Below are 16,612 nucleotides of genomic sequence, written 5' to 3'. Positions count from 1 at the left end.
TTCTTCATGGACAAACATAAGAACAACGTGAATAAATTTTTCCTATGTACTTGAAAACAAGTGGCTCAGAAATTTCATTAGTCTACATATGCTCATTAGGTCTAACTTATCAATCATGTGGCTTAAATCTTCTGTGTACTTTTTGATTTTTTTGTATCTGCCTGTTGTAGCAATGAGAGGTGTGTGTTAAAATCTGTCACCATACATGGAGATTTGTCTGTTTCCTCTTGTGATTTGATTATTCCCTTTATACATGTGATGCCTCCCTTTGTGGTGCATATCAATGTAAAACCGTGTTTTGTCTTGACGAGTGGGACTACTTACACTTGATAAACAGGGCAGGTGTTTCGAGATCGTGGTGTGCATTCAACTCATCTTCTCTGCTCTCCCCCCTCCTTACCCTCCCTCTGTGATTTTCCTTCTTTTACAAGGGAACATCTCATATCTTTTGTAATTTACAAATTTGTTTTTTGTTCATGTTCTGCTCCTTCAAGGACCACTAAGCGATTCAGAAAGGAAGGATCCTTACCAGCTCTCATTGCTGATGTATTCAGTTGCCCAGAACAGTGCCTGGCACATGATAAGCTCTCGATAATTATTGAATGAAAAGTCTATGTAGTTTGATATTTTGTTCTTATTTGTTTAGACTGTGCTTGTAGGTTTACCTACACTTTTGCTTTCAAGTTTTCCCTCACTTAACGTTTTTTTGACTTGGATTTCTTCTTCAGTCCCCTCCAAAACTCCTTATTTTTTTTTAACTGAAAACATTGGTGCATTTATCATAATTAAAACTTGTGACTTATGGGGATGCATATTTAAAGTTTTAGTCTTTGCTTTTACTTGTCCAACCTGTTCTGTATTTCTTTTTCTTCCCCTTCCTCTGTGTGGTTTAACTTGAATGATTTGGATTTTTTCCCCACATTTTGTGTTTTTCTCTACTAGTTTGGAAATTACGTGTGCTTTTCCTGTAATCACCCAGTGATTACAACATACATTCTTAACTGCTTAAAATCTCGAGAAATCTGTTTTGATCTTCTTCATATACAACAAATTAGAACATTTTAATTCCATTCCCACCCTCAACCCCAATCTATATATCGTTATTGTTGAATATTTAATTTTCTCATTCTCCCCCTTTAAACCTTAGGAAGCATTAGTATTATTTTACACAGTTTGCATTTGTTTAAACTTCCTTTTTTTTTTCACCTGTGATTTACTATCTGGATGAATTTCCTCTTGCCTCAGATACATTCTTTACAAATTCCTCTAATGAGATTGTGCTAGAGATTGTGTCAAGAAATCTCAGTCTGTGTTGCCTGAAATGGGTGTATGTATTTTGCCCTTAGTTTTGACAGCAATTTTCTCTGAGACTAGGATTTCAGGTTGACTGTCATGTTCTCTCAGCGCACTGAAAACCTACCTCCACTGTTTCCTGGCTCCTCTGTTGGGCACCTGGCTGGCTAAGTTGATATAGTGTTTAAGTCTTACTCTCAGGGTCATGGGTTTGAGCCTCATGTTGATGGGTGTAGAGCTTACTTAAAAAAATGGATGTAGAGCTTACTTAAAAAAAAAGAGGGGCACCAGGGTGGTTCAATTGGTTAAGTGTTCAGCTCTTGGTCTGGGCTCAGGTCATGATCTCACAGTTCTTGGGATTGAGTCTTACAGTGGGCTTTTCACTGAAAGCACAGAGCCTGCTTGGGCTTCTCTCTCCCCCTGCTCCCTCCTGCTCACTCTCTATCTCTCAAAATACATAAATTAAAAAAAATCAGCATAACTCCAACTATTTCTTCCTCAAAGTTCATCTCTCTGTTCTTTCTGACTCCCTTTAAGATAGTCTTTCTGCTTTGATGGGATATAATTTTACTATGTGCTAAGGTGTGAATTCTTTCTTTCTTTTTTTAAAAAATAATTTATTTATTTTTAAATTTACCTCCAAGTTAGTTAGCATATAGCGCAACAATGATTTCCGGAGTAGATTCCTTAATGTATTTTACCCATTTAGCCTATCCCCCCTCCCACACCCCTCCAGCAACCCTCTGTTTGTTCTCCATATTTAAGAGTCTCTTAGGTTTTGTCCCCCCCCGTTTTTATATTATTATTATTTTTTAGATCAATTGCATCTTTAATTTAAGCATTTTCCATTATAATAAGGGCTTTCATTTCTCTGCTTGGTTTTTAATAAAAGCCTTGTGCAGGTGTCTGCAAAGCTGGAGGCTTGGAAATCTAAAGCCATGGTCAGAGCCTATATAACTTACAAATCCAGTCAATTTTGGATCATATGGTAGGAGGTTAGGCTTGAGGCTCTGGACAGTCTATATTACTTCAAGATTAGTCTTTGGGCACTGCCTACACAGACTGGTACTAACAATTGAAAACTAGAACTTAAAACTCCAGTGCTCCATAGCACACATGCTGTGTAAAGAACCCACTGTAAAAGAAATGATAGAATTAGAAAAATCATCATTTTGCAGCCATTACAAAAAATAATAGGTAACAATTACCAATGAATACTAAACTGGTTAGATGAAAGACCGATGGTGAACTTTCTAAGAATCCACTGGCTGTCAACACCTGAGTGGACTGTCAATTCTCACATCCCTAAAACTGGTACATGGATATTACGTGCCTGGTGTGATACAACAGGGATAGAACTTCTTACATCTACCAGTCTGTAGGAGAATGGGTGATAGAGGAAAAAAACTTTATCAATAATTTGAACACTTCATTTGTGATTTGCATGTCTTCCTTACTAAAAAAATTTTTTTCAAAGTAATCTCTACATCCAACATGGGGCTCAAACTCATGACCTTGCGATCAAGAGTCACATGCTCCACCAACTGAGCCAACTAGGCACCCCACATGTCCTCCTTATTATAGATAACCTAGTCTAATGAAATGAGATCATTTATAATGATTACATAGTAAAACGTTATAGCCAAAAATACAAAAAGTCCTCACTTTATTTTTTAAAAAGTACTTTTGCAAAATTTTATTTCACCAGGGTCTAATCCTTTGCTGATGTTCAAATTTAAACAATTTTTCTGAGTCTGTCTTATAAGTGAAAAACATGAAAAGTTGCTTCTGTGGCATTTTCTTCTAGTTTTTCAAGCCCTCATGTAGTAGCAACTGGTTCAAAATACTGGTTTGTTTCAAAGCATGCAGTTTAGATGTATCTTCACTGATGATGGTGATATTTCCATTTTGTTCCTGAGCTGTCAGGTCACTTTCACTGTCAGACAGTGTACATAGTAGAATATCATTTTCATAGGTTGGAAAATAATACTCTGGTTGATCCCATATCTTTCTTTCAGGAAGCAGTGATGTATGTTTAGTCTCTTCCATGTGAGTCCTTAACTCTGCTTTGGACTTGAATTTCACATGGCAACTATAACATCTGCATTGGTGAATTTGCCTTTGAATGAAATTGACCAATTTTACTTGCTGATAGAAATTCAATCCAAGTTCTGACTTTATTTTGAGGAGATCAAAACCATGTGCTTCCTCCATGTGGACACATAATTTCTCAATTGTTTCTGCTTGCTTTTCACAAAATAGGCAGACAGCAGAGTCAGGGCACTCTTCCCAATCAGACTAGTCGTCTTCCTGATGGCCTAGCAACTCCTGATCATCTTCCAACTGAACTTCCTCCCACGATTTTCCAAGTTCCAAATAATTGATGACATAAAATCGGTCATATTCTATGTTCTTAAGATTGATCCTCCGATGCTGTTTTTTCCTCATATGATCTTTAAGCGTATTTTTGTCCCTGAAGGTCTTCTCACAGTATAAGCACTGCAAGTTGTCAAGCTTTTTCTGTAATGTACACAGAAATTCATTGCAGTTTGCAATGTTGTCTGGCTAGCCAATGTTGAAAGCATGTTCTCTGGCCATGTGGTTCAAAAGAACAGATCTGTTCCTGAAAAACTCCTCATTGCAAAACATACAAATACCATGAAAATTGTTATCATTTCTTTCTTGCTGCTGTTGTTTCAGAATTTCTTTCAGTCTTTGTTTCTGAAGTTCCTCTCTAAGTACTCTATCTTCTGGTAAAACATCACATAAAAAAAAGTAATTGTCTTCTTCTTCAAGTGGAGCTGTGGATTTGATTCTTATCACACTACAAAAATCTGTAACGGGCTGTTCAGTGAACCTTTTCCTCCAATATAAAATGTACCTTTGGAAATCAGCAACCAACTTGACATCAGCTGTGACCATCTTATGTTCAATAATCATGTGCTTCAGAAGTTTGTCTTGTTCATCCATAGGAAAATGTTCTTCACAGAAAATACAAGGCACAGAAAATGCAAGGTTCTCACAAGATGGAGAACCTTCTAAAGCGGTGGTGCCACCTGGACTTTCTGGCAGGGAAAGCAGCTCCAGGATACAATCCTTACCTCATAACTGACACTCCCAGATTCTCTATGGTTGTTCTTGCAGTCCTCCTCCCCTCAGGCAGCAGCCCCCTGGGTCTCGGGAGCAGCCATTACAAGGCAGAGGAGAAAAGGGAGGGCACTGTTTTTATATTATTTTTGCTTCCCTTCCATTATGTTCATCTGTTTTGTATTTTAAAGTCCTCATATGAGTGAAGTCATATGATATTTGTCTTTCTCTGACTCACTAATTTCACCTAACATAATGCCTTCTAGTTCCATCCATGTAGTTGCAAATGGAAAGATTTCATTCTTTTTGATCACTGAGTAATACTCCATTCTATATATATATATATATATATATATATATATATATATATATCACATCTTCTTTATCCATTCATCCATTGATGAACATTTGAACTCTTTCCATACTTTGACTATTGTTGATAGTGCTGTTATAAACATGGGGGTGCATGTGTCTCTTTGAAACAGCACACCTGTATCCCTTGGATAAATACCTACTAGTGCAATTACTGGGTCATAGGGTAGTTCTATTTTTAATTTTTTGAGGAATCTCCATACTGTTTTCCAGAGCAGCTGCACCAGTTTGCGGTGTGAATGCTTTCTTAATTATCTTCTTTGTGATTTGTTAGAGTTTGCAAATGCATGGATTGGTGAACTTAATCAGTGCAGAAACAATTCAACTATTATCATTTCGAAGATGTCCTCTGCCCCTATCCTCTTCTGATTTCTCTCTTAAAGCATCTTTGCCTCTTTAAATTGCTTTCTGCCCTTTTCTTTTTCAAACCCATCATCTGACCCCCTCAGCAGAAGCCACGGGTTTCTGAGTCACCCCTCACTGAGGGAGGGACCCAGTGGGGATTGTGGTGAAAATCCCCCCCCAGCAGACTCCCCGCTCCAATCAGATCTGGCCTTGACTCTCATTTTTATGTCAGGGTGGCTTTGAGAAGTGAAGGTTAGGTTTCAAGGTTGCTAAAATATCCTTCCGGTGCCAGCTGGCTGTTCTCCTCCCCGACTGGTCTGGGTTTCCACCTCCATTAGCTCCAGGTGTGAGACAGCGTATCTTGTTGCCTGTTCACCCATGGTTTTAAGAAAATATATGTAATACTTTTCAGTACTTTTAGTTGATTTCACTGGGAGGATTGATAATCTAGATACCTAAAAGAGAAGTTTATTTTCATGTGTTGGTTAGTTTTGGCCTGTTTTGTTTTCTGACTTAATGTCTCCAGTAAGGGTGATTTTTTTCTGTTTGTCTCTGTCTCTTCCTGCTCCCTTTTATCTTGTAATCTTTCCTCAAGTGTCTATTCTCCCTGCTATATATTTGATGCCATATTTAAGTATAAATTGCTAGAAAAGGAGTTCCATGTAACCAGTGAGGGGTTGTAACCATAGGCTCCATCTGAGGTGACAGAGCATGGCAGGTTGTCCCGCCAAGGGGACCCTATAGGGCGGCTGGCAGAGGGCTTCCTCTAAAGATGTTCTAAGTCTTCAAGAAGAACCCTCTAATTGCACACTTGGGGAGAGATACTTTGAAGTGTGAGGTTCTTTTTAAAATTTTTTAAAAAATATCTTTTTAATGTTTTCATTTATTTTTGAGAGAGAGAGACAAAGTGTGAGCTGGGAAGAGGAAGAGAGAGAGGGAGACACAGAATCTGAAGCAGGCACCAGGCTCTGAGCTGTCAGCACAGAGCCAGATGTGGGGCTCGAATTCGTGAACTGTGAGATAATGACCTGGGTCAAAGTGGCACGCTCAACTGACTGAGCCACCTAGGTGCCCCTGTAGTGTGGGGTTCTGAATTAGGGGGAATGAAAAGATCGTGGAATCACTGCACACAGCCCCGTCCACAGCAGCTGAAATTTCTGTATATGTGCTGCCGAAGCGAGCACAGCAGCTGAAATTTCTGAAGCTCCACTTCCACAGGGTTTCCCTGGTGACGTTGGTGGCTGCCTCCTCTGTAGCCTACCCTGGGGTCATGTGGCCTGTGGACCCCCTGACCCAGGGCCTCTTATCAGATACATGATTTGCCAAGATTTTCTCCCACTCTGTAGGTTGGCCTTTTCATTCTGTTGAAGGATTCCTTTGCTCTGCAGGGGCTTTGTAGTTGGATATAGTCCCCCCCTGCTTACTTTTGCTTTTGGTGTCAGATTCAAAAACTCATCACCAAGATGAATGTGAAGGAGCTCACTGTTTGTTTTCTCCTTGGAGTTTTGTGGTTTCAGGTCTTACATTCTCTCTGCCTTCCAGAAACCTGTCGAGACCTCTCGTCACCGATGCTCATACACCCAAGCTTTCCATGACATGGGTTCCTGAGGGTTTGTAGAAAGAGAGGATGTCTGTTGTCTACAGTTTCTATTAATCCATTTTTCCACAATGTTTCATGTATGGCCAATTTGCCATCTTGACTTTGAGATACCCGATCTCTTGTTGAATAGAAATAAAATATAGTGAGAGAGAATGTGCAAACTACTTTGATGTTACTTACATGGCATCATTTGTGCCCATTCACAACTTGGAAAAAGAGAAATCCTAATTCAAATTACCAGTTGTCATTATTTCAAATAAGCAGTAATAAATGGACCTATTAAATTTTCCATAAGCAGCTTGGGCTTTTAAAATCTCCATTGTCAGGGGGCACCTGGGTATCTCAGTCTGTTAGGCGGCCGACTTCGGCTCAGGTCACGATCTCGCGGTCCGTGAGTTCGAGCCCCACGTCGGGCTCTGTGCTGACCGCTCAGAGCCTGGAGCCTGTTTCAGATTCTGTGTCTCCCTCTCTCTCTGACCCTCCCCTGTTCATGCTCTGTCTCTCTCTGTCTCAAAAATAAATAAACGTTAAAAAAAAATTTAAAAGCTCCATTGTCAAGACTCTGAACGTCAGAGTCAAGAGGGACAGCCCGCACTGGTCATTTTACTCAGTTCAAGCCAGTCCTTAATTAGGCTTCCATGGCAGGTCTGGGTAGGACCTTGCACTTTAGCCTTATATCCTGTGAGGTGCTCAAAACAGAAGGAGATGTGGCAGGAAATGCTTGTGGTGAAGACAAGAAAGAAGTGTGGCTGTGCACAGGTAAATTTAGAACAAACGTGCTTGTTCTGTTGAGAAGGTTCTGGGTGGGGACTTGGTAACATTAACATCGAAGGTAGACTACAGACTTTCTAAGGACTGAGCTGTGAGGTGCATAGGGATCATCTTCTCGTCTCTTTACTATGTCATTTCTAGTAGAGGGTTACAGATATTTTTAAATGCATGGGAAGGAGGACATGGGTTGAAAAAGGTGTCAAATTATAAAGCAGAAACAAGAAATGCATAAAGGAGCTCACATTGTAAAAAGGCAAACTGCAAAACCTTTGAGGCCTTGAGTTCCAAGGGCATAGACTCCATCTGTGGATGAGAAAAGACAGAAATTCTTATTGTAACAGGGCACGGACACAGGTAGTGTGACACCTTGTGGCCAGTTTTATATGATTGTAAATCATGTTGGGGCATCGGGGTGGCTCAGTGGGTTAAATGTGGAATGTTGATTTGGGCCCAGGTCATGATCTCATGGTTTGTGAGTTCAAGCCCTGTGTCAGACTCTGCACTGAGAAAACAAGTAGCAAAATATAAACTTTTCAAATAATTAAAAACATTTTTAACGTTTATTCACTTTTTAAATAGAGAGATGGAGTGCAAGTGGGAGAGATACAAAGAGAGAGAGACACAGAATCCGAAGCAGGCTCGAGACTCTGAGCTGTCAGCACAGAGCCTGATGTGGGGCTCGAACTCAGGAACTGTGAGATCATGACCTGAACTGAAGTCAGACGCTTAACTGACTAAGCCACTCAACCACCCCACTTTAAAATTAATTAAAAAAAAAAAGAAAAGAAAAGAAAGATACTTGGAAAACTAACATATAGAAAAAAAATAATGGGATCCGTGTCTCTAGGGAACTGGGACCCCCTCCCCCCCTTGACAATACTCTCACAGTTTACATTTTCCTGGCAGGTAGAGTCAGATGTTAGTGGTTAGCCTATTGCAAATGGTCTGAGCACCATCTCACAGGGTAACTTTGGACCTATCCTAATTAGTTAAGATAAGCTACCTTCTCTGGCTTCAACCAGATAATACCTTGGAAATAACAACCCTCCCCTAGTCCCAGGGAGGAAGGAGAGGACATAGTGGCTGCCTACACTGATATAGACCTAAGCAGTAGGAGCAGACGTTGGTCTGAAAGACCCCTGTTGTGCTGAGACGTGGGGTCAGGGAACACAGGCTTTTCAGAGCTGGCAGCTCTCTAGTTTTGACTCAGCAGTTTTTCCAGAATGTCACAGCATAACCCTTATTTTGTCCTTCCTGGTAGAGTCTGCATGGATGAATATGGTATCTACAAGGCAGATGTGGTTGTCTAACTTTAAATTAGTTCAAATAGAGGTGCTTGGCTGGCTCAGTCAGTGGAGTGTGCAACTCCTGATCTCCGGGTTGTGAGTATGAGCCCCATATTGGGTGGAGAGATTATTTAAAAATAAAACCTTTACAAATTAATTCAGGTGAAATAAAATTAAAAATTCACTTCTGCCTTCACACTCATCACACTTCATGTTGTCAACAGCCCATGTGGTTAATGGCTAACTTATTGTACTGCAAAAATGAAATCATTAATTACAGGAAGTTCTATCTGAGAGGCTAGATGACGAAGTGGGCAGGTCTCTTGCAAGAGCAAGTTTGTACAGCTCCTCCTCTCACATCCTCTCTCCTTTCTCTCAACGTCTTAGCTTAGCATTGTCTTCAAAGTTAGAGAAGGGAGCAGGACCCAAACTTTCCAGGTAAGAGAAAAGGGGTATTTGGGGGAGGGAACAAAGGGTAATGTGTGATTTTGATGGAGAGGGGACCTCTCCCCCGGACGTACGTTTTAAAAAAATTTTTTTTCAACATTTTTTATTTATTTTTGGGACAGAGAGAGACAGAGCATGAACGGGGGAGGGGCAGAGAGAGACGGAGACACAGAATCTGAAACAGGCTCCAGGCTCCGAGCCATCAGCTCAGAGCCTGACGCGGGGCTCAAACTCACGGACCGCGAGATCGTGACCTGGCTGAAGTCAGACGCTTAACCGACTGCGCCACCCAGGGTCCCCCGGACGTACGTTTTAAACCTCCGGGCAAACATGCTTTCAGACTGTGTCTTTATTGTTGGTTCCTTTTTCCTGTTTTTTTTTTTTTTCTGACTTTAGGTTGTAATCTGTTTTGAGGGCTGAGCCCTACAAATCAATTGTCTTTCAGGGCTTGCTGCCCACAGAATACTTGTACAAATGTTATTCCCCTCATTATTAATAGAAAGTATAAATAAACTTGAAGTTTTCAGGGATAGAGTTGGGTGAGCAGACAGAATGAGCTCTATGGGGAGGAACAGATGGGAGATGAAGAAGCACAGGTCACTGTCCCTTGCCCCAAAGCCAGCACCCAGGTCAGGATCAGAGGCTCTGCTACCCAGCTGTCTGCCTGCTCAGGGCTGCCCCTTTCTGAGCCTCACTCAGAGTTGGGGAAGAGGAACCTCCCCATGCCTTTAGGAGGCAAGATGAGGGAGATGCCCCTCATCTCTAGGTGACCCTCGGCAGTTGGGGAGGAGCTGGGGACCAATGGATGCCTGTTCGTTAGGCAGTAGGAGAACCCAGCCACCCAAGGTCAGCACCCCAGAAGTGTAGTCTTTTGATCTGACATCTGAGCTGGGATACATAGCACAGAACTTCAGACTGAAGAGAGAGCCCACAAGCTAGAAGAAGGACCTTATGAAACACCGAAATACTTTTTGTTTCCCTATTTCTGTTATCCTTCCCCTCCCTAACACCCATCACCAGCACCAACGTTGTGCCCAAAAATGATTTTTAAAAATTCTGTGCTTTCTCTTCTCGCTTTACAAGAAGCTCTTTCCTATTCCCTGTCCTTAAGGGATAAAGAAAGAACTCTTTTTACAAGAGAAGGGTCTGTCTTGCTCACAGTGTTGTATATTTGTTTTGATGGCTTCCCATCAGAAGAGCTTGTCCTGAACAACGAGCATTTTCAGCCCGTCCTAGTCAAAGTCTGCTCCAGTAATTTTGTTATGAAACAAAATTCAGCCAAAAAATTGGTTTTATGGAAGATTCATGAATCAGGCAGCATCCTATCCTGCAAATTGAGGGGTGCTCCACTGAGCTACAGAAGAAAGGTCTTTAAAGGCAGGGAGAGGGCATTAAAAGAGAAGACAAAGAAAGGAATTTATTAGCAAGGAATGCGTTGTTTAGGCAAGTCTGGCTTCTTAAGGGGAGTGGAAGGGGTCTGTCAGTAAATCCTCAGTATCCCAGGGGAAGGCCACCCTGAAGGAGTGCTAACAGACCACCGGAAGTGCATGATTGTGTGAAGAAAAGGGAACAATCTGAAGATGAACCCAAATGTGGAAAGCAGAGAAGTCTTGGGAAATAGGGCAGGGAAACCAAGTGGCAAGTGTGCAGAAGAGAAGAAACTGTTGGCTACACGAGGTTGAGGCTTCCAGTACCACTCACCTCCCTAAAACCACATGTTCTGTTTCTCTATGGCAGGAATTCACACTGCAATGGCAACCCCCAACAGCGATCCGTGCTGCAGCCCCGGTGGCCCCAGGAGCAGCTGCGGTGAGATCGGTGATATCCTGCTTGGGTCCCCCCGGGCTGGGTGGGGGAGGACAGCGAGCAGAGGGGTTCTCTTGTGCTGACAGCCAGCCCTCATCCGGCTGGAGCAAAATGTTTCCACCCCTGTATGTATCTGATCTCCTCTTCATTTCCTCTGCTCTTTCTTTCCTGTCCACCCTGTCCACTCTCTTTGGGTAAAACGTCTTTCTGTTTCTCCTCCCGTGATTTCCCTCCTCCTTGCTAGGCAGATGCCCTCAGGCTGTCCCAAAGTTGGAGCCTTGCATAGGGATGCTAACTAAATGATAATCCGAACTCCCATCCACATGTTTCCTTTGATAATCTTAGCCATTCTGTATTCAGTGTTCTCGGTTTCTGGAAATCTACCTGTCTCAGGCCAGGGATCTGGTTAGCATGTGTGGACTCTGCATTGGGGATGATTTGCTAATCCTCGGAAGGAGGTGGAGACCAACTACAGATTTTGTGGAACCCAGAGCTGGAGCTTCTGCAATAGCTCCCCTCTGCTCCACTGGCATTTTTTTTTTTTAAATTTTTTTTTCAACGTTTTTAATTTATTTTTGGGACAGAGAGAGACAGAGCATGAACGGGGAGGGGCAGAGAGAGAGGGAGACACAGAATCAGAAACAGGCTCCAGGCTCCGAGCCATCAGCCCAGAGCCTGACGCGGGGCTCGAACTCACAGACCGCGAGATCGTGACCTGGCTGAAGTCGGACGCTTAACCGACTGCGCCACCCAGGCGCCCCATCCACTGGCATTTTTAAAAGAGTATTCCAATTGACAGAGTAGATGGAAGGGGGCCAAATGGAAGCAGAGAGAACAGCTGGGAGACTCTGGAGGCCTGGATGCTGATGGTAGTGGGAGCTCGTGTGGTGGCCTTCAAAGTGGAGGGAGAAAAGTAGACAGATTTGCAGGTGGAGCTCAGAGAATGTGCTGATATGGAAAGGAAAGGGAAAGCAAGGGAAGGGAAGGCAAGGGAAGGGAAGGGAAGGGAAGGGAAGGGAAGGGAAGGGAAGGGAAAGGAAGGGAAGAATCAAGGGCAGTTGCTAGATTTTGGGTCTAAGGGACTGGATCAATGCTGTTGCTGTGTCTGACAAATAAAATGCTGTTTATAATAGTGTCTCTAATGTTGTGAGTATGATAACATATGCATTATGTTCAAGCAGAAAAGGATGGCCATAATACAGGATTCCCCATGCAGGAATCAGCCTCACTTAGGGTTGTGCTGTCAGGGTCTGTCTCCTCAGAGGTACAGGCTTTCAAATGTGATTTCCACCTATGTTCTATAGGGTGGTGGTGGTGGTGGGGAGTTCTCTGTTTAACAAATCCTGAAGACAGAGACTGTATACACACCATAAGGAGGTAGGCAATGAATTACTGAATACAAATGCATAACAGTTGTATAGATGATTTGTTGTCTAACTGAAGTCACAGTTATTCTGAAAAATGTGAGAATTGCTGTGCTGAGCTGGTATTATCTGTCAACCTTCCTAGGAAGTAGAACGCTTAATCTAGTGAAGCTAAGAAAATATAACTCTACTGATGCTCTCAACTGTATCCATTTTTATTTCATTAAGAAATTTCTTTTATATTTATTCATTTTTGAGAGAGACAGAGAGACAGAGAGACAGAGAGACAGAGTGGGAGCAGAGAGAGAGAGAGAGGAAGACACAGTATCTGAAGCCGGCACTGGACTCTGAGCTGTCATCCCAGATCCTGGTGCAGGGCTTAAACTCATAGACCTCAAGAAGTCGGACGCTTAACCCACTGAGCCACCCAGGCGGCTCCCCAAAGAATTTTTTTAATGTTTATTTAGTTTTGAGAGAAAGAGAGACAGAGACAGAGACAGAGACAGAGACATAGAGTGAGCAGAGGACAGGCAGAGAGAGAGGGAGACATAGAAACTGAAGCAGGCTCCAGGCTCTGAACTGTGAACAAAGAGCCCGATGGGGGGCTGGAACCCATAAATAGTGGGATCATGACTGGAGTTGAAGTCGGGCACTCAACTGACTGAACTACCCAAGCGCCCCTCAACTTTTTTAAGAGAGAAAGAGGGAGAGGGACAGGGGAAGAGGGAGAGATAGAGAGGAATAGAGAGAGATAATCTTAAGCAGACTCCATGCTCAGTGTGCAGCCTGATGTGGGACTCAGTCCCACGACCCTGGAATCACAACCTGAGCCAATATGAAGAGTCCAATGCTCATCTGACTAAGCCACCCAGGGGCTCTGTTTCTTTTATTTTTTATGTATCAAGAGATTTTCTAATAATTTTAGAGATCTGTTGATATTTCCTGTCTATAACTCTTTAATGTCTTAATTAAGAATATGAAAACTTCACTGGACTCTAAGCTAAGGTTTTTAACCTAAGGTTTTTAATTTTAATGTAAATTTTATTGTTCTCTCTCGTTTCACAATCCCTGACAGAATGGTTACACACAGGAAATAGAAAAAGATACTTTCTCTTTCCACACAAACATCCCTTTTGTACCCTGCAAGGATGGGTTGGCTTGTGTAACCTGCCTAGCTGGCTTCTTAATGGGAGAAGCAAAGTTCCATTCTGAATATAAATGGGGAGGGGAGTCTCCCCCTGAGATGCCCCAAAGTCAGATTTTGTGTTACTTGCTGCATTGCTCTTATGAGGAATAGCTACTAGCAGCAGCAGCTCAGAATTCTCTTTGTAAACTAGAATATTTTGTTTCCTCTTCTGTGGGCTACTTAGCTACAAAAAGTAAGAGTAAGAAGCTCCAGGAAATCCTGGAAAGTACTTGGGCATTCCCCAAGTATTGCAAGAGAACTTCAGGCTTTCTATAGACTTTGAATAGGCTTCTCTAGAAGGGCCTTCTATAGAGTTCCTGGGAGTGCAGCAGTCACTTATGGGAGGGGACCCTGGGGCAACAGAGGAGGGGTGTGTGTGAGGGGAAATGGGGGGCCATGCAGGAGAAGCAGCTGGATTACCATCCTCATGCTGTGGCTTTTGTTTCCTGATGTCCCAGGGTTTAGAAACCAAGATGGCAGAGATTCACAGCTGAGACTTGTCTTAGTGGGTAAGACTGGAGCAGGGAAAAGTGCCACAGGCAACAGCATCCTCGGAGAGAAAGCGTTTCGTTCCAGCATTGCGGCAACATCAGTCACCAAGACCTGTAACAAAGGGAGCAGCAGGTGGCAGGGAAGAGAAATTGTGGTCGTGGATACGCCTGGCATTTTTGACACTGAGGTACAGGATGCTGACACCTGCAAAGAGATTGCTCACTGCATCTTCCTGACCTCCCCAGGGCCCCATGCTCTGCTCCTGGTGGTCCCGCTGGGCCGGTACACGCACGAAGAGCAAAAGGCCACGGAGAAGATCCTGCAAATGTTTGGACTCAGAGCTAGGAGATACATGATTCTCTTATTCACCCGGAAAGATGACTTGGATGACACCAATTTCCATGATTACTTACAGAAAGCACCCAAAGATATTCGAGAGTTGGTGGGCAAGTTTGGTGATCGCTACTGCGTGTTCAACAATCGGGCGACAGGAGCTGAGCAGGAGGCCCAGAGAAATCAGCTGCTCACCCTGGTCCAGCGCATTGTGGCCGAGAATGAAGGAAGATGCTACACTAACAAGATGTACCAAACGGCTGACAACGAGATTCAGAAAGAAATGCAAGAAATGCAAGAATTTTACGCAGCAGAGCTAGAGAGAGAGAGAGTGCAGATAAGAAAGGAGTTTGAAGACAAAATCAGAAAGCTGGAGGATAAACTGGAGCAGCAGAAACAAATGGAACAAATGGAGAGGGAATTGGCTGAGAAAGAGGCATTATATGCTGTAAGGCTGCAAAAACACAGAGATGAGAATCAGTATAAGATAGTTGACTTGATCATGAAAGCTCTGCAGATGGTTTTTCCTATCTTCTCTCACCTGTTTATGGAAGATTAACCTGAATGAGAAGATCTCCTTATTTGCTCCACATTTTCTGCTGGCCCTGCCAAGCCCCCACCCCAGAACTCATTCACCAACCTTGAAGCACTCTCGATTCTGTCTCTCAGACTCTCAGGACGAAGGGGTATAATCAGATTCACTGGTGGTGATTGGTAGATGTTTGATTGACTTACCAGGGGAGGGACACATTCTCAATTTGTGGAACTCCAGAGTAGAAGGTATTGATGCTCTTCTAAGAAGATGGCCCCAAAATTTCTCTATTTGTCCCGAGTGAAATCCAGATTCCTTCTAGATTGGTGGATCCTCTCCCTTTGTTGCTTCTACTCACTTATTTTTGCTTTTAGGACATGGCAATCACCTTACCCATATGGTTTGTTACAAAGATTGGTTCTTCATGTTAGGTAGTCTAATGATAGAGATGCTAATAGAATTCTTTCCAGATGAATGGAAATTTATTTAGTTACATTTTTACAGAGGGACTCAAGTTGTTCCTTATCAGCTGCCCACTGAAGAACAAAGAGTTGTCTGGAAACTAGACCTCTCAGAACTCAACTAAGTGAAATGCCAGAAAGAGCAGTTGAAAGGCAAAGATTCAACACAGAAGAGAACAACGGTTTGCTGTATTCAGATATATCTACAGCAACTCTTTGACAGACTTTAATACAACATATTTGCTGAATAACCAGTTCTCTCCTTTTCATGTGAAACTAACTGTTGCCACTTCACCTCCATCACCTCAGACCTTCATACCTTACTGCACATACCACCCTCTCCCAGCTGAACTGCTTGCTAGTTGGTATTATAATAAAAGTTTTCTGTTCTGTCATATTTCCATAAATTTTCAGTCCACTTCTTCTTGGAAAATACCTTTGATATTTATTTTTCTTTATTATTTTATTTAAAATTTATTTATTTATTTAGAGGCATGAGCAGGGGAGAGGCAGTGATAGAGAGAACCCCAAGCAGGCTCCACACATCAGTGCAGAGCTTGACGCAGGGCTCAAACCCACAAACCATGAGATCATGACCTGAGCTGAAACTGAGAGTGGGATGCTCAACGGACTGAGCCACCCAGGTGCCCTACGTTTGCCACTTCTTCTAAGACCACAGGTGTGAGTTTCAGTTTTTGGTAACAGTTCAAGATGATTTCAGAGCTAGTCTTGCTCTACCCTCAACACATCTCTCCTCCTTTTCCTTGGAAATTCCCAGCCACATTCTCAACCCCTCTGCCAGTCAAACACCACCTTCTCGTTGGATTCATTCATTATGCACTGATAGAAATTATGTGTAACCAAGGCTTTAGAGACCTTTCTGGTTTTCCTGGAGCAAAAATCCCCTTTAATATATGGATAACAGTAGGAGGTGTCTCTCTCTATCTGTTTTCTACTTTTCTATTTGGTACTTCTCACATAATCCATGCGAAGGTTTCCCAAAGCACATTTCCATGTTCTGCCAATATGTTCTGGTGGTCATATGTGACTCATGGCAACTCTCCTCACTCTGCCATCTTGACATTGGCTTGTCCATGCTCAAAGCCATTTTGCCCAAAGGGACATATACCTCTCCCAGTTTTCCTCAAACACCCATGAGTTTAGACTGTACTTTTAATTAATCTCGAGGATAAAGGAAGCACACCACAAAGAAGCTCACAATCCCTCACAATCCCTT

At 42.7% G+C, this 16,612-nt stretch overlaps 1 protein-coding gene and 1 pseudogene across 2 annotated transcripts; one reads left to right on the top strand and one right to left on the bottom strand.

Moving 5' to 3' along the window:
• Positions 1 to 2,942: 2,942 nt before the first annotated feature.
• LOC131508743 (zinc finger protein 277-like) lies at positions 2,943 to 4,484 on the bottom strand (annotated as a pseudogene).
• A 2,836-nt stretch (positions 4,485 to 7,320) lies between these two features.
• On the top strand, positions 7,321 to 15,782 carry LOC131508747 (GTPase IMAP family member 4-like). Of its 2 annotated transcripts, none has more exons than XM_058723844.1 (3): positions 7,321 to 7,456; positions 10,939 to 11,010; positions 14,016 to 15,782. In XM_058723844.1, exons 1-3 carry the CDS (start codon positions 7,336 to 7,338, stop codon positions 14,939 to 14,941), a joined length of 1,119 nt encoding a protein of 372 aa, XP_058579827.1. In that variant the 5' UTR covers positions 7,321 to 7,335; the 3' UTR covers positions 14,942 to 15,782. The 2 variants fall into 2 exon arrangements, with proteins under 2 accessions (XP_058579827.1, XP_058579828.1); XM_058723845.1 differs by lacking the exon at positions 7,321 to 7,456 and adding an exon at positions 9,040 to 9,192.
• The last annotated feature ends 830 nt before the right edge of the window (positions 15,783 to 16,612 follow it).

Source organism: Neofelis nebulosa, chromosome 4, assembly GCF_028018385.1.
Source record: "Neofelis nebulosa isolate mNeoNeb1 chromosome 4, mNeoNeb1.pri, whole genome shotgun sequence".
NCBI lineage: Eukaryota > Metazoa > Chordata > Mammalia > Carnivora > Felidae > Neofelis > Neofelis nebulosa.
The sequence above is the reverse complement of the archived record's forward strand: the minus strand, read 5'-3'. Positions and strand labels throughout refer to the sequence as shown.

Coding starts and splice junctions, on each gene's coding strand:
- LOC131508747 (XM_058723844.1), top strand. CDS start 7,336: ATGGCAGGTCTGGGTAGGACCTTGCACTTTAGCCTTATATCCTGTGAG. Junction 7,457..10,938: donor AGAAGTGTGGCTGTGCACAG/GTAAATTTAGAA, acceptor TCTCTATGGCAG/GAATTCACACTGCAATGGCA. Junction 11,011..14,015: donor TGGCCCCAGGAGCAGCTGCG/GTGAGATCGGTG, acceptor CTGATGTCCCAG/GGTTTAGAAACCAAGATGGC.